General features: G+C 45.6%; 1 protein-coding gene and 1 non-coding gene across 2 annotated transcripts; both read right to left on the bottom strand.

Moving 5' to 3' along the window:
- Positions 1–15,756: 15,756 nt before the first annotated feature.
- LOC106429487 lies at positions 15,757–23,754 on the bottom strand. The gene is made up of 2 exons (XM_013870234.1): positions 23,393–23,754; positions 15,757–16,141 (listed from the first exon to the last, which is right to left on the bottom strand). Exons 1-2 carry the CDS (start codon positions 23,752–23,754, stop codon positions 15,757–15,759), a joined length of 747 nt encoding a protein of 248 aa, XP_013725688.1.
- LOC125592067 lies at positions 18,404–18,510 on the bottom strand. The gene has a single exon (XR_007327917.1). It is a non-coding gene; the product is annotated as a small nucleolar RNA R71 (small nucleolar RNA).
- Positions 23,755–27,767: the final 4,013 nt, after the last annotated feature.

Genomic DNA, 27,767 nt, shown 5'->3' with positions numbered 1-27,767 from the left:
CGGCAATAAAAGGTGAAAAAGAAAGCGATTTAACTTTAACCTCTCGTTATGAAATGATACCACGTCGTTTCAATATTTGGGCCTATGGTGTACATGAGGCCCGTAATGATATTCAGTTCCGCTTCTTATAGTCCATGAGCTGCTCTGTAGAATATTCAAACTACATGAAGGTTCTCCAACAAAAAAAGTTCTAATGGATATATCTAATGATTTTTTAAAAAGAAAAAAAATTACAAAAAAAAAATGTAACAATGTTATAAAAGTAATGGAAAAGTCTCTCTTTATTCATAACATAGAGGTTCCTTATATATGAGATTACACCATCATAGATAAATGAAAAGATTACAAATCATAATGTCTTGGTTATGAGTCATCCTTTTTTTTCTCTTCGTTCATCGTTTGGCTTATTTCCTTCTCAGTGTGTCTTTTCGTAGTCGAAGATAAAAGGAAACCACCTGGTGGAGCTGTTCGAAGGGAAATGTAGGCATCTGTCAGACGGTCTCGAGCAAGAATGCGTCTTTTGGCCAAGGAAAGGGAGAGGTCATCTGCTGCTTTCTTGTCTTTGAAGGCTTTGGAGGAAAGTTCGTCGAAGCTTGATGCCGAGAATCGGGGCCTGAGGACTGAGGTCAACTGTATAAAGGGGGATATCACCGAGCGGAATTTCCTTTTGAAGGAGTTGTTATCTCAGAAGTCGGTTTTGGAAGCGGAGGAGGCGCAGCTGAAGGCGTCTCGCGCAGAGCTGGTGGAGTCAGAGAGGCGTCGCTTTGAGTCAGAGAGGCGTCGCTTTGAGTCCGTTATGTCTGCTCATTTTGGTGGGTTTGTGGAGAAAGTGAGAAGGTACTTGTCTGATCGGGATGTAGTTCGTCCCCAGGTTTTGATTGAGTCTCAGCTTTCAGGGGTCATTAGTTGCCTCAAGTTGTTTATCGACGAGGGGATTCCCATTCCTGCGGAGAAGTTGGCCGAGAATGAACGGGCACTGTCGGTGCAGACGGCTGCCTTGGATCAGATGGAAGTGAATGATTTGGAGTTGAGCGACCTTCCGTATTTTTCTTTAGATGATGGTTTGACGATCAATTGATCGTTTCTGTTGTTTTTGCTTTCTCTCTTTTTATCTGTGTATAAGATATTTTTTTTAAAAATATTAGCACCTAAACCATAACATTCAAGACCAAAAAGACATTAACTAAACTACAATCCACAACTCAAGAAAGTAATTTAAGACTAAAACTTTCGAAAAGAAAAAAAAGCATCACAAGAATTGAAACTTTAACGCAAGAATCTTTAACACTGATTCTTAGAAAAACCCTAATTATCTCCAATTGTGTAGAAAGAGACTAACGACGCGATCTTGAGTCTCAGCTTTCAGGGGTCGTTAGTTGCCTCAAGTTGTTTATCGACGAGGGGATTTCCATTCCTGCGGAGAAGTTGGCCGAGAATGAACGGGCCCGGTCGGTGCAGACGACCGCCTTGGATCAGATGGAAGTGAATGATTTGGAGTTGAGCAACCTTCCGTATTTTTCTTTAGATGATGGTTTGACGATCGATTGATCGTTTCTGTTGTTTTTACTTTCTCTCTTTTTATCTGTCTATAAGATATTTTCTTAAAAAATATTAGCACCTAAACCATAACATTCAAGACCAAAAAGACATTAACTAAACTACAATCCACAACTCAAGAAAGTAATTTAAAACTAAAACTTTAGAAAAGAAAAAAATCATCACAAGAATTGAAACTTTAACGCAAGAATCTTTAACACTGATTCTTAGAAAAACCCTAATTATCTCCAATTGTGTAGAAAGAGACTACCGACGCGATCTTGAGTCGTGGCGGGACCGTCGAGGACTTTGATGCGAGCGCTAGTCTCCTCGCACATCTTTCTGATGATATCTCCTTTGCGTCCGATGATAGCTCCGACTTTAGCTACGGGACGATCACTCGAAACACGCAATCCCCAGGCCAACCTGGCCATCTCTCCACAGCAGCTGAGCTATCCGGTTGATTCAATTCAGGGAAGGCATCAGTGTTTTCGTTAAGCAATGGTGTGGCAGTGACTCCGGAGGGTATGGGAGTTTGATTCTCAGGGAAGATTGTTGTGCTGTTATCTACGGAATCTGCGACGGCGGCCATCAGAGAACTACCGACCGGCAATAAAAGGTGAAAAAGAAAGCGATTTAACTTTAACCTCTCGTTATGAAATGATACCACATCGTTTCAATATTTGGGCCTATGGTGTACATGAGGCCCGTAATGATATTCAGTTCCGATTCTTATAGTCCATGAGCTGCTCCATAGAATATTCAAACTACACGAAGGTTCTCCAACAAAAAAGATTCTAATTGATATATCTAATGATTTTTTAAAAAGAAAAAAAATTACAAAAAAAAATGTAACAAATAGTTTTTTTCTTTTTGTCATCAACAGACAGTTCTCAAATGAGACAAATAAGAACCCTTTCGTCCATTTGGCAGCATCCAATTAATTTAATTATTTAATTAATTAAAATTTTGTTATTAACTTACATTATATTAAAATACTGATTTTGTGATTTTTTTTTGAGAACTTATCGAATAATATTGATCTTCGATACATATTTAAAATAAAGTCGACTGAGTTAGAGCAGCTCGACTGAAGAGTTCTAATAGGTTTTAAAGATTAAAAAGGTCAAAACGAAAGAGAATGAGATAGAAAATTTTAGAAAAACTCACCATAACCTCGAATACATATTTTGTTTAAATTGTTTTTAAAAGATAATATCTATATTAAGTTATAGTTTGTCTGTATAATTTGTATTACTAATTTTAGTAATTAATATATCATATAAACAATTTTAGATATATTTATACTCACTTTTTGATGTGAAAATATTTTTTGCTATTAAAAACCTAAAATAAATTTCTTGTCGAGAGGCCTCGAAAAACTTTGAGCGGGGAGTATGGAGAGTCATGAAACAAGCTCTGTTATATCCAACATCTCACTTAACAATCCGTTATCCGTCTCTCTTGGTTTCAGTTTTATGTTCAGGGTATTATTCCTTCATTGTTTCTACTAGACAACTACTATTCTACTCACGTTTCTTAGCCAGTTTTGCCCACAAATGATCTTTTAGCACTTGATTGCCTTTGATTTTTTAATTTAGTAGTCTGAGTTGTGACTAAGATCTCGACACTATAAAAGTGGTATAAACTCGGTTACTTATATATGAAACCTAACCTGAACGAGTCCTAGGCTTATTGGTGTAATTATCAGTTAGCACTTTGTTGCATATTTGATCGTCCCAGCTACCAAAGAGATCAAACGGGTTGTCATTATATTTCTTTCAGATAACTATAGATTACGAACCAAAAGCATCAACTAGTACGCGAACCAACCTAAGGAAAGACCAAAATTTTCTGCAGGACACAAGAGCCATCGAATTTTACAGACATCGGATAATATCAAAGTCACTAGTAAGAGAGAGGAATAGGCCTGTAAGGGTATTAAGTGGACCTTAGCAGAATCTTATCTTCTGTGTAGAAGGTAGTGGTACGTAAGGCTGCGGTATTGTGAACGCTATAGCTAGTACCCACATAATATATGGAGTTAGGGCTGATTCCAGGGGACATCAAAGATCTCCGGTGCCTTTTGATCATATGGGTATTTTGGTCCGGGTTTTAAACCCTTAGATGAGAGGAGTGTATTGTTTGTACGAGATTCAGTTGATCGGAATGATGAACTTCAGGATGGGTGACTAAAGACGTTTTTATTAGAATCCGACAAAGGGTTACAAGATTGATGGGAAATAAGGAGACAAGATGTGAGGTCTAAGCAACAAGATCAGAATGATCGTTTAGAAACCCTAGATCTAGCCGCTCAGTGTGTAGGTTGTCCAAAAGTCCTTTGGCTCGTTGCCTCCTCCTCCCCTCTTATAGTGCCTCTGTTCGTGATGCATTAATCGCACTTATCCTTTGGGCCCTGTCACCAAAGGCCGAGTATGCGGGCCTTGGTGTTATTTCGTCCAAGCCGAGTACAACTGATCATCTTAGTCGACTGGCTTAAAGTACTCTAGAGTCGAGCCGACGTCTTTAGCCGCTAAGCCGACTAAACTCAGTCGAAATTGTCGGGCTGCGGCCTGTTATTTGATGGGCCTTGTGGAGGGATGTAATCCATCTCCTACAATAAGTCCCCCCCAGTTCACTTGTGAGCGGCTTGTCGGTCTCAGTGAATTTGTGGGTCAGGTTCGTTCATATAACAGGACGTAATGCCAGCGACAACTTGCTTTGCCAGTGTGTGATTTTAGTCGCCTATTATATCTAGTCGCACCGAGCTGCGTCTTTTCATGATGCGTTGTGTTTTACTCGGGAGGTAGAATTCTCTGGTTTTAGAGCCCGGGCGGGAACTAATGCCAGTGACAACTTGTTTTGCCAGCATGTGATTTTAGTCGCCTGTCGCGTCTAGTCGCTCCGAGCTGCGTCTTTTCATGAAGCATTGTATTTTTACTCGGGAAGTAAAGTTCTCTGGTTTAGAGCCCGGGCGGTCTTCGGATGATTAATTCTGTTGAGTCGGTTTAGACCAGAACCGGAGATTAACTTCAGTCCGATTTTCTGAATTGAAAACCGGTTTGAGCGAGAAACTGGACCGTCGCGAGTAGGTTTCTGGGCATTTAGGCGGCCTTTGAGGCCCATTTAGGCCTTTGTAGACCTAATGATGGCGCTTCGAAGAATGCGCCTCGTTTTTGCTATAAATAGGCTTCTTTCCTTCACTTTCGTCATTCATCTCTGCAAACTCAGGTATTCCGCTTTCTCTCCCTTCTCTCTACTTTTACTTTCTCTCTCTAGGTGCGTCTTTCTCCGCATAGACTCCGTCGGTATCGTCTGGCGTCTGTAGTCGTCCCCTAAATCCGAATCATGTCCCTGAGAAGTCGTTTGTCGCGAGAAGAAAAAGGAAAAGGGGTCGCGGATTCTCCGAGTCCGACCAGAGACGAGCAGGTGGCCGACAGCCCGCTGGATGATTTCGACTTGATTCATCGCGACGCTCTTCGGGATTCAGACAACATGACCCTATCTCAACGCCTTTTGGTCGCTGACGCTCATAAGATGATTCGTGAAGAAAGGGCAGGTCGCATTGAAGTCGGGAACAGTGAAGGGGGTGGTAGCGGCTCTGAAGCATCTAGCCAAGCCTCAGGGTTGTCGGGACGATCTAGTCGGAAGATTCCATTCGATCGGATAGACTGCCGGCCGACGATCTATCATCCTGGTGGGATCTTCGAAGAAATCGGGCCTCTCCCGTCCGAATTGCTTCGTGACCCGCAGGCTCAGTCATGGGAGAATGTCTTCGATTCTTGCTCCTCCCACAAGACGGTGAAGGACTTATTGAGGCGAAGTGGAGGTGCCGGCGTCACATACATCATTCCTTCTAGGGGACAGCGTCCTTGGTCGCCTCCGATTGGCTATCAGTGCGTCTATGAGTCGTATTTTGGGGACCATACGAAACTCTGGTTTCCAATTCCCCGACTGATCACGTCGTACGCATTTCGTCGGGACATTGCCATTTGTCAGTTGCTCAACGGGTCATTGCGCACCGCGGTAATGCTAATGGTGATGGCGGCGGAGATAGACGTTTCGATGAGTGTGAGAGTATTCGAAGAGTTGACTTTCACGAAGGCGGAGCCACATGGGATATTCTCGGTGAAGATGCGCTCGGTCTACAATGTATTGTCAGGACACCCGAACAAGACGAAGGACTGGCAACGCTCGTACTTTTACGTTAAATCTGACGAGCATGCCTTCGCAGAGCCTCCTGGGGACGACTACCGCGTTCTGTGGAACAAAGCACTTGGTAGATAGTGTTTGTTGTCGCCACGCTCTATTCGAGTATCCTAACGGCGTGTTTTTTTTTTTGTTATTGCAGTTCGTCACCCGAATACGATCGCGTACCCGGAGAACTTCTTCGAGAGTGCCCAGGCGATTGCGGCTCACAGTCATCTCCGTTGGCCTGACCTTAGTAGAGAGTGGATAAGACGTCAAGAAGCTCGGATTGCTAGAGGTGAGTTCATCGGTCTTTCTCCGAGAAGTTGTAGCAACACTTAGTCTCTCTTCTCCTCTTTTTATTTACAGCTGATTGGGAATTGAAGCTCCCTGTCGTACTCGGACCCCGCAAGTCGCGTCTGTCTCTTTTCACTCGGAAGCAGCAGAAATTTTTAGACGAAGCTAGGAAGATGGACGGAGTACCGGATTTGAGTGCTTTGCTGAGGGGGAAGCTGCAACTGCTTTCAAAGAAATCGACTACTTCCGATATGCGAGGGGTGACTAGTTCCGACGCAGGTCGGGCTTCCTCGGAAGGGACCCTTGGTTTGGTCGACAAAGACCTGGGTTCAGTTGACAAAGACGTTGGGGCGGAGCCTCCTGCTTCAAGTCTTAAGAAGAAAGCGACTACTACGGATATGCAAGGGGCGGCTAGTTCTGACGCAGGTCGAGCTTCCTTGGAAGGGACCCTTGGTTTAGTCGACAAAGACGTTGAGGCGGAGCCTCCTGCTTCAAGTCCTAAAAAGAGGAAGAGGAGCAAGAAAGCCAGGAGGAAAGCAGCCGAAGAGCTTCCTCTTGAAGAGATGGCTTCTCTTGACGAAACCTCCGAAGGTTTGGAGGAGAGGAAGAGAGAGAGAGGGAGGAAGAGGCCTTTCGAAGCGGGTTCTGTCGAGGCTGACCGTTCCGAGGTTGCGCCTGAAGATCGTCCCAGAAAGAAAAAGAAGAAGAAGTCCGTTGAGACTGAGCCGCGTCCTTCCGATGCGGAGGTGGGCCTCGTCGAAGTTTTCGCGGGAGGAGACATTTCCCTTGAGACCCCTTCCGCGGAGAGAGAGGTCTAAGAGCGGGGCGGTGATCCTGTTGCGGATGATAGACCCATTCCCGATCCGTCCGCAAGAGCAAGGTCTCGTTCGGAGGGTTCTACTGCGAGGGGGAAGAAGATAGAGTTCCCTGATCGGGTCGAGTTTTCCTACAATGAGACGACCCCCCTAATCCTTAACCCTCTTAGGTGCGCGGAGCTGACGCGCCAGATTCGTGGCGGGACGAAGGAGATGCCACAGCTGGACGACCTGTACTTCAGGAACGAATACATAGACGCTGCTTCTTCGAGAGCTCGGGTAACTGCGCTATCCTTCATGCTTTACCTCATCATTCGATCCATCGGGTTTTACTCGTCTTACGTGGCTCATGTTTGTCGTTTTGCAGAGTGATGGGAGTATGAACTTTCTCGTTGAGAAATACGACAGCGCTCTGAAACAGACGATGATCCAGTTGGGATCTTCAGAGAAGCTTGCCCAGACGCGGTTGAAGGTGATCGAGAGAGTAAGGGCGGAGCATAAGAAGGCCAACGAGAAGGCCGTAGAGGAGAAAGAGATTCTTCGAGTAAAATTCGAAGAACTGGAGGGCAAGCTTAAGTCTTCTAGCGCGGCGAGGAAAGAGCTCGTTCGAGAAAACAGTCACCTGGAGCAAACGGCTGCGAGTCTGGAGAAGGAGAAGGCAGAGATAATCGAAGAGAGAGATGCTGCGGTGGACAAACTTGTCAGAGAGGGGCAGCGCTTGAGGGACTCCCGGCGTTTGGAGGTTACTCGAGAGAGGGAAAGAGTCGAGGCTATCATGGCTGAGAAGGCAAGTCGCCGTTTTGATCGCGTGCGCGACCATTTTACTCGTCTGGAGACTTATGAGAAGGCGAAGGACCTGTATGGTCAAGCTTTGGGAACGAAGAGGTGCCTCGAGGCCATAAAGGCGAGTGGAACGGAGATTCCCCAAGAAATGATCGATGTCTTCGCCGAGCAGGAGAAACTTTATGAGGCGGAGGTTATGAAACTCCGAGTAGAGCCGCTGTCAGATAGCGACCTTACTCTTTCTCCGTTGGTCCTCTCTTCCCGTTTTGTCGAGGACAGGTTCAGAACATCATTCGATCCCTATGGATCGAACGTGAATTCGATCGGGCCAGAGACGGCTTCTCAGCTGGTGACCTCGCTTGAAGTTATTGGGGAGCCGTCAGAGGAGCCACTTGTTGATGTCACGTCTGTCCCTACCAAGCCTGTCAAGTCCCCGGTGGGAAGCGGTTTTGACGAGCGCCCAGAGGAAGAGAGAGAGACCGAGATCGAGGAAGCGTCGCTGCCGCGTCCCGCTGAGGAGGAGACGACCTATGAAGCTGGGGATATAGACGTTTCTTCACGTCCCGTTATTGACTCTACCGTTTCCATTCCTACTCGGGCGGAGGACCAGACTGTCGCCGTTGCCGAGGATCGTGGCGACCAAGACTCTGTTCTTTGATGTATGACTTATGTCTTTGTCCGTTGTGGTCTCGATAGGCCCTGTTGTTGTATGTTTAGACATATTTATATATATATATATATAAGCGATCTTTTGATTTTGCGAATTGTGTTTCTCGTCTGTACTTGCAACTTTGGTCTTTGCAAATAGACAAGGAAATGATCCGCGGGAGGTTTATTCAGCTCTTGTTGCGTTTCGATTGAGACGACGTTTAGACGCGTCGTTCTGTATCGAGAACAAGGGGCTGGGTCTAAAAGTGGAAGGTTCTTTTGTCCGTTTCACTATTGACAGTCGAGTAATTGGGTAGCTAGTCCATTACGCGTTTAGTCGAGGAAAGGTTGAAGATTCACTCCGTTTAGTCGGTCAATGCTCCTTAGGCATAGGTGACCAGCGACTGTTGGGTTCTCAGGCTAAATGTCTGATCAGGACATAGCCGGGAAATGGAACGATAGTGTCCGCGTGTCTCCTGCTGGAGACACGGGAGCCGTTGGGTTCGATGACAGGCATCCTCTCAGTGGAAGTTGAGACAAAGAACAAGATTTTGACTTTGTTTTTGTTACAGCTGAACCTGTTTAAGGCTGCCTACGTACCTCGGTTGAGGATCAAGCCATTCGTAGTTCGTTTTTCCCGAGTAAAAGTGGCCGTGAGTGGCGCATTTACTCGGTCGAGTAGAAGTGACCATAGGGTGCATCTACTCGGTTTTTTTTTTGTTACAGCTGAACCTGTTTAAGGCTGCCTACGTACCTCGGTTGAGGATCAAGCCATTCGTAGTTCGTTTTTCCCGAGTAAAAGTGGCCGTGAGTGGCGCATTTACTCGGTCGAGTAGAAGTGACCATAGGGTGCATCTACTCGGTGTCTTTTTTTTTTTTTTTTTTTTTTTTTTTTTAAGACATACTCCTACGGGTAGAAGCGTCGTAGGTGCATTGAGTTCCATGAACGTGGGACTTCTTCGCCGCGCGACGTTTGGAGTCTGTATACGCCAGGTTTGACGACTTTAATGATTTTGTAAGGTCCTTCCCACCTGGCGCCGAGTTTGCCGGCGTTTAACTCCTTAGTGTTTTCGAACACTTTGCGCATGACGAGGTCGCCGAGTTCCAGAGGTCGGGCTCGAACCTTTTTGTTATAGTAGCTTTCGATCTGGTGTTGGTAATTCTGGATGCGCAGCAGAGCCTGGTCTCGTCGTTCCTCTATCTCATCGAGGGCATCGAGTAGCATCTCCTTGTTGAGCTCGACGTATTGAGGCATCTTGGAACGTCGAAGGCTTGAAACGTTAACTTCAGCAGGAGCCATTGCTTCGACTCCGTAGGCGAGGGAGAAAGGTGTCGCTTTAGTCGATCCTCGCGGGGTTGTGCGGTGGCTCCATAGGACTCCGTCGAGTTCGTCGGCCCAGTGACCCTTTTTCAGGTCCAGACGCTTCTTAATGCCATCGATGATGAGTTTGTTTGAGGATTCTGCCTGTCCGTTACCTTGCGGGTAGCGAGGGGTGGAGGGGCTTAATCGAATGTTCCACTTGCTACAGAACTCCTTGAAATTACCTGACATGAACTGCGATCCGTTGTCGGTGACAATTTCATAAGGTAGACCATGGCGGCAAATAATGTTTTTCCAGACGAAACCGCGGACTTCTTTGTCTGTGACTTGAGCGTATGCTTCAGCTTCGATCCATTTAGTGAAGTAGTCGGTGAGGACCAGGATGAAGCGTCTTTGGCGGGAACAAGGAAGCGGTCCTATGATATCCATCGCCCATCGCATGAACGGGTAAGGGGCGGTGGTTGTGCGCAACATCTCGGTTGGGCAATGGATGCTGGGGGCGTGTCGTTGGCACTTGTCGCAGCTTCTCGCGTATGACTCGCAATCAGCGTTCATTGTCGGCCAAAAGAACCCTAAGCTCCTTACTTTGATTGCTAGCGCGCGTCCGCCCGAATGATTTCCGCCAGCGCCTTCATGCGTCTCTGCCATAACCCTTGCTGTCTCATCGCCATGGATGCATTTGAGGAGGACTTTACTCGCCGTCCATCTGTGCAGTTCATCGTCGAGAACGACGTAATGGGCGCTGCGGGTTTTTAGCCGGCGGGCTGCCCATTTTTCTGCTGGGAGTTCCCCCTTCGAGAGGTAGTCGATGAACTCAGTTCTCCAATCTGGGCCAAATCCGTCGTCGTCTGGAGCAATGGGCTCGACAACCTGGGCGATGAGGGTTTTGTCGGTCAGAATATCGATGCTTGGTTTCTCGATACGATGTATCGGGATTGTTCGTTTAACTTGGTCATGAAGCTTGCTACCAAGGGCTGCGAGGGCGTCGGCGCAGATGTTTTCGCCTCTGGGAACTTTGATGAGTTCGAAGGACTCAAACTCTGCTGCTAGGCTTTGCACTATTTTGAGATAGGCGTCCATTCGATCGTTGCGGGCATCGTAGTCGCCACTGAACTGATTGGCGACTAACTGGGAGTCGCAATAGGCGCTTAGTCGTTTAGCTTTTACGGCTTTTGCTAAGCGGAGTCCGGCGATCAAAGATTCGTATTCTGCCTCGTTGTTTGAAGCGGGAAAGCCAAAGCTAAAAGACTGTCTGATTAGCTCTCCGGTCGGAGACTGTAATTGGACTCCGGCGCCTGCTCCTTTGTTGGTCGACGATCCATCGACGTGCAGCGTCCAGTTCAAACTTGGGAGTGCGAGATCTTGTTCCAACTCTGGGGCCAGTTCGACCAAGAAGTCCGCAAGAACCTGTGACTTTGCTGCAGTGCGGTTCTTGTAGATGATATCGAGCTCGCCAAGTTCAATGGCCCACTTTGTGAGTCTTCCAGACCTGTTGGTGTTTTGGAGTATCGTTCGGAGAGGCTGATCAGTCAACACTTCTACCGAATGCGATTGGAAATAGGGTCGAAGCTTTCTCGCTGCTTCGACGACTGCTAAGGCCATCTTCTCCAGAGTCGGGTATCGCGTTTCTGGCCCGGTCATGCGCCGGCTCGTATAGAAGATGGGCTTTTGCTCGCCGCGGTCTTCCTTTATCAGGACGCTGCTGACGGCAGCTTGTGATACTGCGACATAGAGAGACAGAACGTCACCGACGTCCGGCTTAGCGAGTACAGGAGGTGTTGTCAGGTATTGCTTGAGTTGAGTAAATGCCTCCTCGCACTTCTCGTCCCAAATGAACTTCTTGTTTCCTCTCAGGAGATCGTAGAAAGGCAAGCACTTGTCAGTGGATCTGGCAATGAACCGGTTTAGAGCGGCTATTCTCCCCGTGAGTCGTTGTACTTCTCTACTGTTTTTTGGACTCGGGAGGTTCAGGACCGCGGATATCTGTTTCGGGTTCGCCTCAATTCCTCGCTGCGTGACAATGTAGCCGAGGAACTCGCCAGAGGAGACTCCGAACGTGCACTTTGCCGGGTTCAGCTTCATGCCGTACTTGTTGAGAGTTTCGAAGCATTCTTGCAGGTGACTGAGGTGATCAGTGGCGTGGAGAGACTTAACCAGCATGTCGTCGATGTATACTTCCATGGTGATACCCAATTTATCTGCGAACATCTTGTTTACGAGCCGTTGGTAGGTTGCTCCAGCGTTCTTTAAGCCGAACGGCATGACCTTATAGCAGTAGGTTCCCCTATCTGTGATGAAGGCTGTCTTCTCGCGATCGTCCGGGTGCATCATTATTTGGTTGTATCCAGAGAAAGCGTCCATAAAGGTTAGCATCTCGTTTCCAGCCGTAGACTCGACTAAACGGTCGATGTTGGGAAGAGGGTAGCTGTCCTTTGGGCAGGCTTTATTTAAGTCGGTAAAGTCGACGCAGACGCGCCACTTGCCATTTTTCTTTTTGACGACTACTGGGTTCGCCAACCATTCGGGGTAGCGGACTTCGGCAATCGAACCTGCACCGAGTAACCGGTCGACTTCTTCATTTACAGCCTTAGACCTATCGGGACCGAGTTTGCGTCTCTTCTGGCGGATGGGCTTGAAAGTTGGATCGACATTTAGTTCATGAGTCGTTATAGTCGGATCAATGCCTTTCATGTCTGCCATAGACCATGCGAACGTGGAAATGTTCTTTCTGAGAAAATCCAGAATTGACTGCTGCATTTCCTCAGAAAGGTACGCGCCAACCCTCACAATTCGACTCTGGTCGACGTCGTCAATAGGTAACTCTAGGACTTCGCTTTCTTGAGAGCAGACTTTTGAGGTTGGAGTAGATACTGAGTTTACGGATAATGACGACCGCTGAAGTTTGACTGTGGCGACTAGGAGATCTCTGGCGGCTCTCTGGTCCCCGCGCAACGTTTTAATCTTCCCGTCCGTGCCAGGGAACTTGACGCACTGGTGGTAAGTGGAAGGAATGGCTTGCATTGAGTGTAACCAAGGGGTACCGAGTATAGCGTGATACGGAGCTTTCGTGCTTACGACGGCAAACTTGACTGTTCGAGTAACGCCGCATGCACGCACCGGGAGGCGGATCGTTCCCAAGATAGTTTCTGAAGACCCGTTGAATCCGGTTAACGTTCTGGAGGACGCTTTTATGTCATCGAGGTCGACTCCCATCTTCTGCAGGGTTTCTCGGAAGATGAGATCGACGGAACTTCCGGTGTCGATAAGGATTTTGGTGACATCGTACTCTCCAATTCCAAGGACGACGAGGAGTGGATCATTATGGGGCGTGTGGACACCCACAGCGTCATCTGGTGAGAAGGTTATCGGAGGATGACTTGTCGGTTTAGTCGGCCATTTCTGGGACGTCGCGACTTGTCGACGATAATCTTTCACGGAACGGACTGAGTCCCCGTTAGGGGGGGAGCCTCCCATGATAACGTTCAAAGACTGCCCCGCTTGTACTCGCTTAGAGTCCAGTAGGGCGCGGAGGTCTTTGGATATGCTGGTCTCGGGTGGTGAAGATTGAGACTGACCTTTAACTCGCTCCAACTGTCGTCGTAAGTCTGTTGGTTTTGAACGGTTGAGCTTTACGCGAAGATCGCATGCGCCGGAATTGAGTTTATCTCGGAGATCGCTAACTGGTCTTTCGTTGTCGTTAGCGTCGCTTGCCGAGATGCGTCGAGACTTCCGTGCATCCAGCATTGTTCGGAGATCTCTGTGCTTGGAAGTGCTTTCGTTTTCTGATTCGAACTTCCGTTTAAGGACGTCTCTCAGATCTCCGAATACAAGAGCATCGTCGTTCTCTTCATCGGACGACAAGGATTGCTGAGAGAGTATCACCTCGATGCGTCTGCGGTTAGCCGGGTGCTCTTCGTCGGCTGAGGAATCTCCCTCGCCGTTATCCTTCGGGGCTTGTTCCTCGTCATCTCGTCGCGAAGCATCGTTTTGCTGTCCTTTTCCTGTGGCTTTGCGTTGGGCTCTTCTTTCCTTATTCTTGCTCCAGCTTTTACCGTTCTTTGGTTTAGTTTTCAAGGGCTCGAACTTAAACCCGCCGCTCGCGAGAGAAGAGAGATAATGTGCGTAGAGAGATTTGCATTCCGTTGTATCGTGTCCCTTGACGTCGTGATATTTGCAGTGCTTGGTGAGATCGATGGTCCTGGAAGGCCCCGCTGCTGATCCGGCTCCCGCCGTAGGTTGGGTGGTGCAAACAGTGTCGACTTGTTTGTCGGATGTTTCGAGTTCTCTTACCCACTTGTTCCACCCCTCTCCGCGAACCACGAGAGTAGAGATCGGTTCGTTATTCTCGTTGACGACATACATGTATCCGTCTTTGCGGCCGTTTTTGTCGTTTGGAGCGTGCTGGCGCGGCTCTTGTCGCGTGTTGGCGTTTTTAGCCGCTGGCGCTTTGGGTGCGTTCATCTTGCTGAGAATGGCGTTGGTATCTTCTTCCATTCGGATGAAGTTGTCGGATCGCGCGATAGCGTCCTGAAGCGACGTAGTTGGATTTTGGTATAAATCCTCCCGGAATTTAGAACGAACCCACAAAGTGTTTCGCAAGGCGTCAATGGCAATACCGTCTGGAATGTCAATCCTGGAGACTACGGCTTTGAACTTCTCCATGTAGTCGCGAAGACTCTGGTCTTTAGTTTGGTTGAGGTTCCACAAGCTAGAGGCAGTGGCGCTGCGCTTGGTGAACATAATGTAAGTCTTGAGAAAAGCTGCTGATAAGTCGCGGAAACATCCGATCGAGTTCTCCTCCAACTGGGAGAACCAAGTCAGGGCTTGCTCGTGAAGAGTCTCAACGAACATCTGGCAGTAACCTGCGTCCCTTTCGTCGTTAGGGAGTCGAGCTCGCGCCATCGCGATGTTAAAAGCTGTCATATGCTCCACCGGGTCTCCGCCGGGCTTATACTCGGGTAGGCGCAGCTTCTCTATCTTCCCGAGTTGCACGCTAGTCAGCGCGCGAGTAAAAGGAGTACGTGAGGTTGCGGCGAGTACACTCTCTATTTGGGGAGCTGCGCTGGTTACTTGGTGGATCTTTTCGCCCATTTGTTGAAGGCTGAGTTTGAGCTCAGCGAGCTCGCGTATTGTAGTGAGATCTGGACCTGCTGGGAGAGCATCTGCGAGAAGGGCTTCGTTGGGCTCCGAGTCGTCGGAGACATGGTCGACTCCGGTGGCCGTAGGGTTTGTGTTGAAGAGGCGGCGTCGTATCTGCTGGGAACGGCTCGTCTGTCCGTCAGGGGCTGTGAGCGCCGCGACCAACGCAGCGAGTTGGTCGTTAGTTGTCTTTTGGACTTCGTCTTGGCGAGCGAGTCGAGCCATGACGGAGCTCATGAAATCTGAGGTAATGGGTGGCGCGGCTGCAGGAGTAGGGGTCGGTTCCTCGCCCGGAGCGCCGAAGGCGGCGTCGTCTTGAGCCATGTAGATCTAGAACGTTACTTTAGTCGCCCCACGGTGGGCGCCAATTGTTTGTACGAGATTCAGTTGATCGGAATGATGAACTTTAGGATGGGTGACTAAAGATGTTTTTATTAGAATCCGACAAAGGGTTACAAGATTGATGGGAAATAAGGAGACAAGATGTGAGGTCTAAGCAACAAGATCAGAATGATCGTTTAGAAACCCTAGATCTAGCCGCTCAGTGTGTAGGTTGTCCAAAAGTCCTTTGGCTCGTTGCCTCCTCCTCCCCTCTTATAGTGCCTCTGTTTGTGATGCCCTAATCACACTTATCCTTTGGGCCCTGTCACCAAAGGCCGAGTATGCGGGCCTTGGTGTTATTTCGTCCAAGCCGAGTACAACTGATCATCTTAGTCGACTGGCTTAAAGTACTCTAGAGTCGAGCCGACGTCTTTAGCCGCTAAGCCGACTAAACTCAGTCGAAATTGTCGGGCTGCGGCCTGTTATTTGATGGGCCTTGTGGAGGGATGTAATCCATCTCCTACATGTATGAAATTTATAAGGTTACCATATTATTGGAATGGAATTGAACAAAAATCATTCATGGATAGTAAATTCCATTAGAATAGAACATTGGATTTAAATGATAGCATTAGCATGGGAAAGCAAAAACACCTATAACATTAATGAAGCAAACAAACGAGCAACAACCATCTAAATCAAGTGGTGCTAGAGAGAAAATTGCCAGTAAGGGAATTCAATTCTCGTCACTGGACATTCATCATCTTTGTGGAAGGTAGTGCAAGTTTTGGTGGTGAGATCATAAACACCAAAGTTACGACCCACAAAATAGATGCAGTTAGGCTTGAGTCCAGGAGACGTGCTGGCCGGGACGCAGAAAGCCTGGCTATGTCCAAGAAACATATAAAGATCTCCAATGTCTTCTGTGTAGATCATTGTCTTATTATAATCACACGATTGGTCCCCCGCCCTATACACCATGAATTTTTTCGTTACGTGCTTCAATGTTGACACCTCGTTTTCATCGTCCTTCTCCAAGTCGGTGTCGGAGTCCGAGTCTGAGTCCATCCACACCTTTGAGTCCTCACCATACCTGCAAAGACATGATAGAATACTAAACTCATTCACACAGAAATATATGATTCAAATTCACTTCAAACCTACTAACAAAGAATTGACCAAGTGACTAGAACTCTTAGATTATTTAATAGGTGACTAAGGGGTCATATGTTCAAGTTGCGTTAGGAGAGGTCTTCTCCCCTGATATCTTGCATATTTACATTGTTTTATCCATTTATTCATGTGCATTTTCATCATATAGATTAGGATTTAGCCATGTCTAGGTTGCATTTTGCATACATATGTCTCTATTAGGTATTGGAGTACCACATGGAGTTCCTGGAGACATTTGGAGCTCAAAAGAGGTGTAAAGATGATCATTGGACGAGCAGAGCGTTGGGAGCGACTTCCCGGAGCGACACCGTCAAGTCGCTCTGACCTGCCTTATCAGAGCGACCTTACCAGAGCGATGCGGAGAAGTCGCTCGCCATTTCATCCCGGTGGAAGCCGAAAACTGACCCGGAGCGACCACTCCAGGTCGCTCCCGAAGCCCAGAGCGACTTGGCCGGAGTGACACCCTAAGTTCGCTCGCGAGGAGACGACCCGGGAGCGACGTCTTCGGAGCGACGTCTTCGGAGCGACACAGCCAGGTCGCTCGCGAAGAAACGACCCGGGAGCGACCTCTCGCAGCGACGTGCCGAGGTCGCTCCGCGTCTATTTGTTTGGCGAATTCATGATTTCTCAAGGGCCTTTCGGTCATTTTATTATGCACGTTTTTACTTTTCAAAAACTTATGTTTTAAGTACCTTTGTAAGCCACCAGAAAACAATCTCTTTTTCGGAAGAACAATTAGTAAAAAACCTCTTTTGATTCAGATTTGATTGCTCTCGTCTTGTGTTCTTGTTGATTTCTTATCTATTCTCTACATGATTAATCTGAAATCCACCATGGGTTTAAGAGGAATCATGGAGATTAGTGAGTAATCACATTTTGAATTCATGGGTTAGGGAGATCAAGGGTGATTAGGTTAGTTCTAGGATGTTTTAGTGTAGATCATTCTTGTTCCTTGCTAGTAGAGTATTCATAATGCATCTTCTGAGTTGGCCACTCAAAAAGTTGATTAATAGGCATTTCCCACCCGAAAGGTGTTCGATGAAATGCCTGAGACAACTCTCCTAGACTTTTAGTATACTTTGCCAAAGACATTTGTTGTTAAAGATGCTAAGATAGCTAATAGACTTGTTAGTAATGATTGCTTTCACATTATTCAACCAAAGATATTTGATGTTTGAGATATGTTAACAAATGAGCATTCATCTAGACATATAGCTTGTTTAGAATTGTGTCTAGGCTTAAGGTTGATAGTTTGATTGATCATTTGCCATCCTTAGTTCGAAACTTGATCACCCAAGGTCTAATCCCTATGCCCATGAGTTCTCTTTTCCCTTAGTCAAGAAAGTATCATTCTGTAATTGCTTTCTAGTATTAGTAGTAATTTAAAACCCATCTAAATCATTGGTTGCACTTAGATTAAGTTAGTACTTGCATTCTCGGTGCTTTGATATCCCTCAGAACTGGTTCGACAATCACTATACTACAACATTTGTCTTAGGAGCCTTGAAAACTCCTAACATCAAATTGGCGCCGTTGCCAAATTCTGAGTAGATTTGAACATTGAGATTTAGTCATTTGCTTGAGACTAAGTCATTTTAATTTTTTTTTGTTACTGATTCTTCTTCTTCACCTACATTTAAGTTTCAGGTGTATGAACTTGAGGAGCAGGGGTCCATCAAACCTAGTTCCAATAGTAGCAGACATCAGAGCTTTAGAGAGGGAGTGTGCTAGAGCTAGAAGAGAAGAAGAACACCAAGCACACTTGGATATTGATATGGCAGATCCACCGCAAGGGGCAGAACACCAACCACGGGCAGCTCGACCCATTGGTGCTTATGACCGGCCCAACATTCATGGTCATAGACTGGGAATCCGAGCACCGGCTGTGGCAGCCAACAACTTTGAGGTCAAGTCAGGACTCCTCAACGTGATCGAGAACAACAAGTATCATGGCTTGGCTCTAGAGGACCCATTTGATCACTTGGATAGGTTCGACAGCTACTGTGGGTTGTCAAAAACCAATGGTGTGTCTGAAGATGCCTTGAAGCTGAAGTTATTCCCTTTCTCTTTGGGGGATAAGGCACGTCAGTGGGAGAAGTCTCGACCCAGCGACTCTATCAATACTTGGGATGAGTGCAAGAGAGCATTCTTGGAGAAATTCTTCTCATCCTCAAGAACTGCTAAGCTGAGAAATGAGATCTCAAGTTTCCAACAGAAGAACTTGGAAGGCTTCAGTGAAGTCTGGGAGAGATTCAAGGGCTACCAAGCTCAATGCCCACACCATGGTTTCTCTAAGGAGAGCTTGCTGAGCACATTCTACCGTGGTGCTCTTCCTAAGTACAGGGCCAAACTGGATACAGCTAGCAATGGGTTCTTCTTGGGGAGAACTGAGGAAGATACAGAGGAGCTGGTTGACAACATGGTAAAGAGTGAAGCAGTCTACAGTGGAGACCACGACAGAAGCAGTCGAACATATGATAAGCAGACGAGGAAGGAGTTGAAAGCTCTACAGGATAAGATAGACATCCTCCTTGCTGATAAAGCCACACAAGAGCAGCTGCACTTTGTTGGTAACCCAAGCCAAGAGACACCACCTGTTGTCCATGAGGTTGAAGGTTTGGAAGGTCAGGAAGAGCTGTGTTTCATCAACAACAATGGTAGCTGGTACAAAAAAGAGCCCAACTTTCAGTACAACAACTACCAACAAAAATCCTATCCCAACAACCAACAGAGTGGTTATCCGCCTCGAAACAACCAGCAAGGCAGCTATCAACCTCAGCAAAACCCCTCATCTGGTTCCTCTGCTCCTCAAGAGAGCAGCACTGACACCCTGCTGAAACAAATCTTGGAGTCTCAGACTAGAAGTGAGAAGCATGTTGGTTATGAGTTAAAGAACCTTCATTCCAAGATTGATGGGAGCTACAATGAGCTCAACAACAAGTTCTCACATCTTGCTTCTACAGTCAAGAATTTAGAGAATCAGTTTGCTTCCATGAACACTCACCAGACTCGCCAGCAAGGATCTCTACCTGGAAAATCTGACCAAAACCCCAAGGAGGCCAAAGCTATCACCCTTAGGAGTGGTAAGCAGTTACCTCCTACAACCCTCACCAGGGATGCTGAGAAACTAGGTGAGGAGGTGGCCATCAACTTAGATGATGAAGTGGTTATTGTTGATGAGAAAATCAATGATGAAATCTTGGAGAAGATTGTGGAAGCCAAGGGTAAAGGAAAGGTTGGGGAAGAGAAGAAAACAGTGAAGGATGGTGAAGTTCTTGCTCCAGCAAGTGAGAATTCTTTTGTTCCTCCTCCCTATGAACCCAAACTACCATTCCCTGGTAGATTCAGGAGGCAGCTGCTAGAGAAGTACAAGGCTTTGTTTGAGAAGCAAATGAGTGAAGCTCAGGTTGCAATGCCCATCATCGATGCTTTCATGTTGATTTCTCAATACAACAAGTTCCTGAAAGATGTTGTAGCTGTAAAGAAGAAGGAAATGGAAAGCATGATGATTCTTACCCATGAGTGCAGTGCCATCATCCAAAGGCTTGATGTTCCAGAGAAGTTGGAGGATCCAGGATGCTTCACGCTACCTTGTGCTCTTGGACCTATGGTATTTGAGAAATGTCTCTGCGATTTGGGAGCTAGTGTCAGCGTGATGCCTTTGTCTGTTACGAAGAAGTTTGGATTCTCTCAGTACAAGAAGTGTAGACTCTCTCTGGTGTTAGCTGATCGTTCAGTGAAGTACCCTGTGGGCATCTTAGAGGACCTACCTGTGAAGATTGGAAGGTATGAGATACCTACAGATTTTGTGGTGCTTGAGATGGGTGAGGAGGCTCAAGACCCATTGATTCTTGGAAGGCCATTCCTAGCTACAGCATGAGCAATTGTTAAGGTGAAAGAGGGCACGATTGATCTCCATTTGGGTAAAGGGCATGTTCTCCACTTTGACATCAAGGAGAAAATGAAGAAACCAACTGTGTTCGGGCAAGCCTTCTACATTGAAGAGATGAGCACTCCTGCTGATGAACCCCTTGAAGAGTTACCACCTGAGGACAACAAGGAGGGAGCATCTCCCTCTACTCATTCCCCATAGAAGGTAACCCACTACTTTCCCTTGTATATACCATTTCATTTTTGCATATTAGTTTTCTCTTTTTGGGTATCTCTCTCTCCTTGACAACACATAGACTGTGTCATTTAAGTTTGGGGGAGGTACCCAGTATTTGATCACGTTTGCTTTGATGATTTTGAGTCTCATGCATTGCATTATACATATATATTTGCATTAAAAAAAATCATTTAGTTTGCATCATTTGCATTTCTATGAGAGTCTAGAGCATATAGGTTGCATTTACTTGCATTGGGAGCAATGATTTGAAATGCCTTGTAAATAACATTACTTTGCACCTGAGTAGCTTATGCACCTCTCAAAAAGACTTGTATGATTCGAGCCTTGAAAACTCTTCCTGAAACTTGTTGATTGCTGAAACTCAGTCTTTGAAGCCAACTACAACCTTATTTGAACTGAACGAACTTAATGCATCTTGCTCATGGTCCCTTGTGTACTGAATCATGGATATACACACTTGAGTTGTCACATCCTTTATGCCAATCTTTTTTGACAAACTCTAGTGGTACACCATTCCCAAAATCCCTTCCTCCTTTTAAGCTTTCATTATTTGATGAGTGAGGCCTTTTTCGGAAAGCCTTACATGTGCATAATGTTGAGAGTATCGGGAACGACAATGCTTGGTCTTCATTCTTGCTAGATTAGGCACTCTATTGTCTAGCTATAGGTGGGGGTGAGTGTGGTGACTATGGTTTGGAAGCATGAAAATTTCAAAGGAAAAGAATAGACTCTTTGTGTTTAAATGGATAATCTTATTGGAATTAATAGATAAACGTCTAACTCGAGTTTATGAAAAGTCTTGGCCCCCGAAAAAAAATACATATATAAAAAAAAAAAAAAAAGGGGCTAGCAAAGTTGTTTAGAGCTAAGATTTGTTTAGAAGTTGAGAAAATCCTTTATAGATTTCAAAGAAAAAGAGTTTTATGTGCAAAGTATTCTTGGGATCTTTTGGTGAGAGGTGGGTTTGACATTGGGAAGTGATTGTGTAACCTGTATGTTTGGGAAAAGGGTAGAACAATGGAGATTGGGCATTGTATGCATGAGTTGGTCCCTTTCTTAGATATATTATGTGCAATGTCAAGACTACTTGTTTTGAGAGTAAACCACTTTAAAAGATCATAGATTTTGAACCTCTTGACCCACTTGAATAAAAGCCTTCCCTTACTCAACCAAATAATTTGGACCAATTGACCATTTGCAAGAATTCACTTGATGTTATGCTTAATGAACTTGAGAGTTGGCTGATTTGCATGTGTGAATGCATGATGATGAGTGTAGGGATGAAAAGAGTTGAGATATGCCTAGAGAAGCTAGAGTATAATAACAGAGGGTGTACTAATGCTGAATTTAGATGTTGATTTGAGTGCTTTGTGTGTTTCTTTTGGCTATGAGCTCCCACCTTCAAACCTCTCTCCCTATGAGTTTTAGAAAGTTCACTTGAGGACAAGTAAAAGAATAAGTTTGGGGGAGTTGATATCTTGCATATTTACATTGTTTTATCAATTTAATCGTGTGCATTTTCATCATATAGATTAGGATTTAGCCATGTCTAGGTTGCATTTTGCATACATATGTCTCTATTAGATATTGGAGTACCACATGGAGTTCCTGGAGACATTTGGAGCTCAAAAGAGGTGTAAAGATGATCATTGGACGAGCAGAGAGTTGGGAGCGACTTCCCGGAGCGACACCGTCAAGTCGCTTTGACCTGCCTTATCAGAGCGACCTTACCAGAGCGATGCGGAGAAGTCGCTCGCCATTTCATCCCGGTGGAAGCCGAAAACTGACCCGGAGCGACCTATCAGAGCGACCACTCCAGGTCGCTCCCGAAGCCCAGAGCGACTTGGCCGGAGTGAAACCCTAAGGTGGCTCGCGAGGAGATGACCCAGGAGCGACGTCTTCTGAGCGACGTCTTCGGAGCGACACAGCCAGGTCGCTCGCGAAGAAACGACCCGGGAGCGACCTCTCGCAGCGACGTGCCGAGGTCGCTCCGCGTCTATTTGTTTGGCGAATTCATGATTTCTCAAGGGCCTTTCGGTCATTTCATTATGCACGTTTTTACTTTTCAAAAACCTATGTTTTAAGTACATTTGTAAGCCACCAGAAAACAATCTCTTTTTCGGAAGAACAATTAGTAAAAAACCTCTTTTGATTCAGATTTGATTGCTCTCGTCTTGTGTTCTTGTTGATTTCTTATCTATTCTCTACATGATTAATCTGAAATACACCATGGGTTTAAGAGGAATCATGGAGATTAGTGAGTAATCACCTTTTGAATTCATGGGTTAGGGAGATCAAGGGTGATTAGGTTAGTTCTAGGATGTTTTAGTGTAGATCATTCTTGTTCCTTGCTAGTAGAGTATTCATAATGCATCTTCTGAGTTGGCCACTCAAAAAGTTGATTAATAGGCATTTCCCACCCGAAAGTTGTTCGATGAAATGCCTGAGACAACTCTCCTAGACTTTTAGTATACTTTGCCAAAGACATTTGTTGTTAAAGATGCTAAGATAGCTAATAGACTTGTTAGTAATGATTGCTTTCACATTATTCAACCAAAGACATTTGATGTTTGAGATATGTTAGCAAATGAGCATTCATCTAGACATAGAGCTTGTTTAGAATTGTGTCTAGGCTTAAGGTTGATAGTTTGATTGATCATTTGCCATCCTTAGTTCGAAACTTGATCACCCAAGGTCTAATCCCTATGCCCATGAGTTCTCTTTTCCCTTAGTCAAGAAAGTATCATTCTGTAATTGCTTTCTAGTATTAGTAGTAATTTAAAACCCATCTAAATCATTGGTTGCACTTAGATTAAGTGAGTACTTGCATTCTCGGTGCTTTGATATCCCTCAGAACTGGTTCGAAAATCACTATACTACAACATTTGTCTTCGGAGCCTTGAAAACTCTTAACATCATCCCCAAAAAGAGTGAATTTACGAATTCAAAAAATGCTAGTCATTCAAAAAAAAAAAACCCACCAACTACTTAGTTTCTAAATAAGAACTTTATATTCTATGTATAGCTAATTACATACTATACCACTTGACTAGGAAAAGGTTGCCGGTGGGTGACTCCACAAGGTGGTCTGTCCTTGAACATGAACTCAACTCCGAAACCTCATTAGACACCGAGGCTGGAATGTCGTCAAACTTCAAGCCCATGAACTCGAGTTTGTCATGCTCTTCTTCCAAATAGCACAAGTAGTTGCATCCGGGACTTGGAATGTAGAACCTTTTATCATCTTTGGAGAACATGAGGCTCGAGGAAGGGTTGATACACCCAGGAGCGTTTTTGATGTCGATCCATTTTGATCTTCCAAAAGGCCTACATACACTCAACCGAGACCCTGATAGCTTGACACCCACTACCCAATCTTTCTCTCGGGTGGGTAAAGAGGACATGGCCAGGCTTTGGACTTGTGAACCGGTGGGTAGAGGAGGTAGATAAGCCGACACGCCTTTGTAATGGATAGCTGGACCCTTGTCCGTAAGGTTGAATTTCAATCCATCACGTGAAAACTGTTTTAACGGGATTCAGTCGACTAAGATGGAAGAAGTCAGAAATAAGATGGCTAAAGACGTTTTATTTAGATTTGGTTTGAAGGGTTACACGAGTGACAAGAAGATTCAAGAGCAACAAGATCGAAGAGTAACAAGATCAAAGAGATAGCCTAAAACCCTAGATCTAGCCGCTCAGTCTGTTAAATGGTCCCAAAAGTTACATTCTTGTTGCTTCCTTTTCCCCTCCTGCCCCTGATGCCCTAATTTCGTGCCCCTTTGGGCCTTGATGCGAGAGGCCGAGTATACGGGCCTGAACAAGGCTCCCTCCAAGCCGAGCACTTTTAGCCGACTTACTCGACCGGCTAAAAGTACTCTAAGGTCAAGCCGATAGGTTTAGCCACCGAGCCGACCAAATTGATGGATTAGGGCCTGTTATTCGATGGGCCTTGTGGAGGGATGTAATCCATCTCCTACAAAAACCCGACAGTCATTGCATCACAGACGTTCCTCATGACCTTCTTGTCGGTAATGAAGATTTTATTTCCCTTGCGGCTGTTGGGGAAAGTCACACGGCGCAGCGGAAATACTAAAGGTCGTGTTCCCCTGACCTTGTGTGAACCTGTGAAGAAAATACTTCGACGATGGCAGAATATAGTATAAGCAGAAACGTAAATGAGACAATCACTTTTTACGTGGAAAACCTCCTCGATGTGAGAAGGAAAAACCACGGGACCGTAGTCCACTCAACAATCCACTATATAAATGTTTGTGAGTACAACCACCTCCTCCCTGTTCAACAACCAGAACAGAACAGAGACACTAGCTTCAAAGAGCTATCTCCAACACAAACAACAACAACAAGAGAGCAACACAAAGCTTCAAAACCGGCAGCAACCAAACGACCTCAGATCACAAGGATTCCGGAAACCAGAGACTAATCGCACAGTACAAATCCAAGATAAACAAGTCAACAACACCTCTGCAAAATTTCAGCTCAATCAGAGATGATTTTACCGTTGGATTTACCAAACACACAAGACAGCGTTGCTGAAGAGCTGTGACGACCAGCTTCACTAAAACCCAGACAACAGAAGCTCCAACCGTTGAAATCCAAATCCCTTCGGTGAACCTTAAACCCACTGACTGAAGAAGCTTCCCACAAAATATCAGCCCGATCAAGTTCCGTTTGACCCTCCAAATATGTCTTGACAAACTGAGACGAAAACTGTTTTCTTCTCTCCTTTTCTCTCTTTTCTCTCTTCTCTTTCTCTCTCTTTAAACTCTATTATTGTGAGTCTGATCTTGTCTGCTCGTGTTGTGTCTGCAACCACTCTCCAAATTAGGTTAGGAGACTTACATTATGGGTCATTAACTCCCAAGGCCCAATACTAACCTCATGTGCTAATACCATTGCCTAACACCAAGTTTGGTTGTCAAAACCAAACCCAATGGGTTACCTCCATCTAGGAGGAACCCAACAAACTCCCCCTCCGAATAGGTGGAGGAAACAGCCATTCCGGCTATCCCTCGGCATACTTCAAGCTTCCCCCTCGGTAATGACTTCGTCATCATATCAGCTCCATTGTCATCCGTATGAACTTTCTCAAGTTCCACTTCCTTAGAAGCAACCACATCATGTATCCAATGATACCTCCTCTGAATGTGTTTTAACTTCGAATGAAATGTAGAATTTTTCCCGAGACAAATAGCGCTTTGACTATCACAAAGCAACACATATTTTTCTTGCTTGAAACCGATCTCTTCACAGAAGTTCTTCATCTACAACAGCTCTTTACAAGATTCAACTGCAGCAATGAACTCTGCCTCAGTGGTAGATAGTGCAACACACTTTTGCAACCTTGACTGCCATGCCACAGCTCCACCCGCAAATGTTACCAAGTTACCCGAAGTAGATTTGCTAGAATCAGCATCTCCCGACATGTCAGAATCAGTGTAACTGACAAGCAATGATTTCTTACCTCCAAATGTAATCTTCAAATCAGAAGTCCCTCTGAGATATCTCAAAATCCACTTCACATCATTCCAATGTTCTCTTCCCGGATTGGAGAGAAACCTGCTGACAACTCCAACGGCGTAGGCTAAATCCGGTCTTGTACAGACCAGGGCATACATCAAACTACCCACTGCAGAAGCATATGGAACCTTCGCCATATCTTCCTTCTCCGCATATGTCTTCGAACTTTGTTGACTGCTCAGTCTTAAGTGTGGAGCAAGAGGAGTACTCAACACTTTAGACTTGTCCATGTGAAACCACTTAAGTACTTTTTCAATGTACTTCTCCTGAGATAAGTGAATCAGCTTCTCACCTCTATCTCGAATAATTCTCATACCGAGAATCTGTTTCGCTGGACCCATATCTTTCATGGCAAATGACATGCTTAGCTGCTCTTTCAGCTCCTTAATTCTGTCCATGTTCCTGCCCACAATCAACATATCATCGACATACAGCAACAAGATGATAAAATCATCCTCGCCGAACACCTTCACAAATACACAATGGTCTGAATCAGTCTCTGCATAACCATGCTCCCCCATAACAGACTTGAATTTCATGTACCACTGCCTTGGTGCTTGCTTCAATCCATAAAGGCTTTTCTTCAAGCGACAAACCAAATTTTCTTTGCCCTTTTTCACATAGCCTTCCGGTTGTTCCATGTAGATCTCTTCCTCCAAATCACCATGAAGGAAAGCAGTCTTCACGTCCATTTGCTCAACTTCTAGATCAAGGCTCGCTGCCAATCCAAGTACAACCCGAATGGATGACATCTTCACAACAGGAGAAAAGATTTCATCATAATCAATTCCCTTCTTTTGGCTGTAGCCTTTCACAACCAATCTAGCCTTGTGTCGAGGTGGCAAATTGTCATCCTCATGCTTAATTATGTACATCCACTTATTAAGCAGAGCCTTCTTGCTCTTAGGCAATTCCACCAACTCAAAAGTATGGTTCTCCTCAAAAGAATCCATCTCCTCATCCATAGCTCCAAACCACTTATCCTTGTGTTCATCCTCCAAAGCTTCTTCATAGCTTTCTGGCTCTCCCCCATCACTAAGTAATACATACTCACTAGGATCATACCTTGTCGACGGTTTAAGACCTCTCTCGGATCTTCTAACAGTAGTAGGTTGGTTCTCAGCAGCTGGTGTCTCACCATGATCGTCACCATGATCACCACTACCTCCTTCATGTACGGGAGCATCTGCACTAGGTGTGTTATCCTGAACCTCAACCTCAACCTCACCGTGAACCGATGTAGAAGAAGTAGCCTCTGTATCGATCAAACCCTCAAAAATCTGAGTTGGCTTTTTGGACTTGTCAATGTCTTTAATCGTTTGATCTTCCATAAACACAACATCTCTGCTCCTTACGAGCTTCCTCTCAATGGGATCATAAAATCTGTACCCAAACTCATCCTGACCATAACCAATGAACACACACTGCCGCGACTTCATCTCAAGCTTCGATCTATCAACCTTGGGAATATGAACAAATGCCTTACACCCAAATACCCTCAAGTGACTGTAAGAAACATCCTTACCAGTCTAAACCCTCTCTGGAACATCACCATCCAATGGAGCACTTGGTGACAAATTCAGCACATGAACCACCGTGTTCAAAGCTTCTGCCCAGAAAGTCATCGATAAGCCTGACTGTGAGATCAAACATCTCATCCTCTCGACAATCGTCCGATTCATCCTTTCAGCCAACCCATTCAATTGTGGAGTATAAGGTGGCGTGAACTGATGCCTTATTCCATGCTCTTTGCAATAAGCATCAAATGGTCCAAGATACTCTCCACCATTATCACTGCGGATACACTTCAGCTTCTTCCCCGTTTGTCTCTCTACCAATGCCACAAAATGCTTGAAATATCCCAGCACCCGATCCTTCG

The sequence above is a fragment of the Brassica napus genome, chromosome C8, assembly GCF_020379485.1.
Source record: "Brassica napus cultivar Da-Ae chromosome C8, Da-Ae, whole genome shotgun sequence".
Classification (NCBI taxonomy): domain Eukaryota; kingdom Viridiplantae; phylum Streptophyta; class Magnoliopsida; order Brassicales; family Brassicaceae; genus Brassica; species Brassica napus.
This window is presented reverse-complemented; position numbering and strand designations above follow the sequence as displayed.

Coding starts and splice junctions, on each gene's coding strand:
- LOC106429487 (XM_013870234.1), bottom strand. CDS start 23,754: ATGTCCTCTTTACCCACCCGAGAGAAAGATTGGGTAGTGGGTGTCAAG. Junction 16,142..23,392: donor AACCTTTTCCTAGTCAAGTG/GTATAGTATGTA, acceptor ATGTCTTTGCAG/GTATGGTGAGGACTCAAAGG.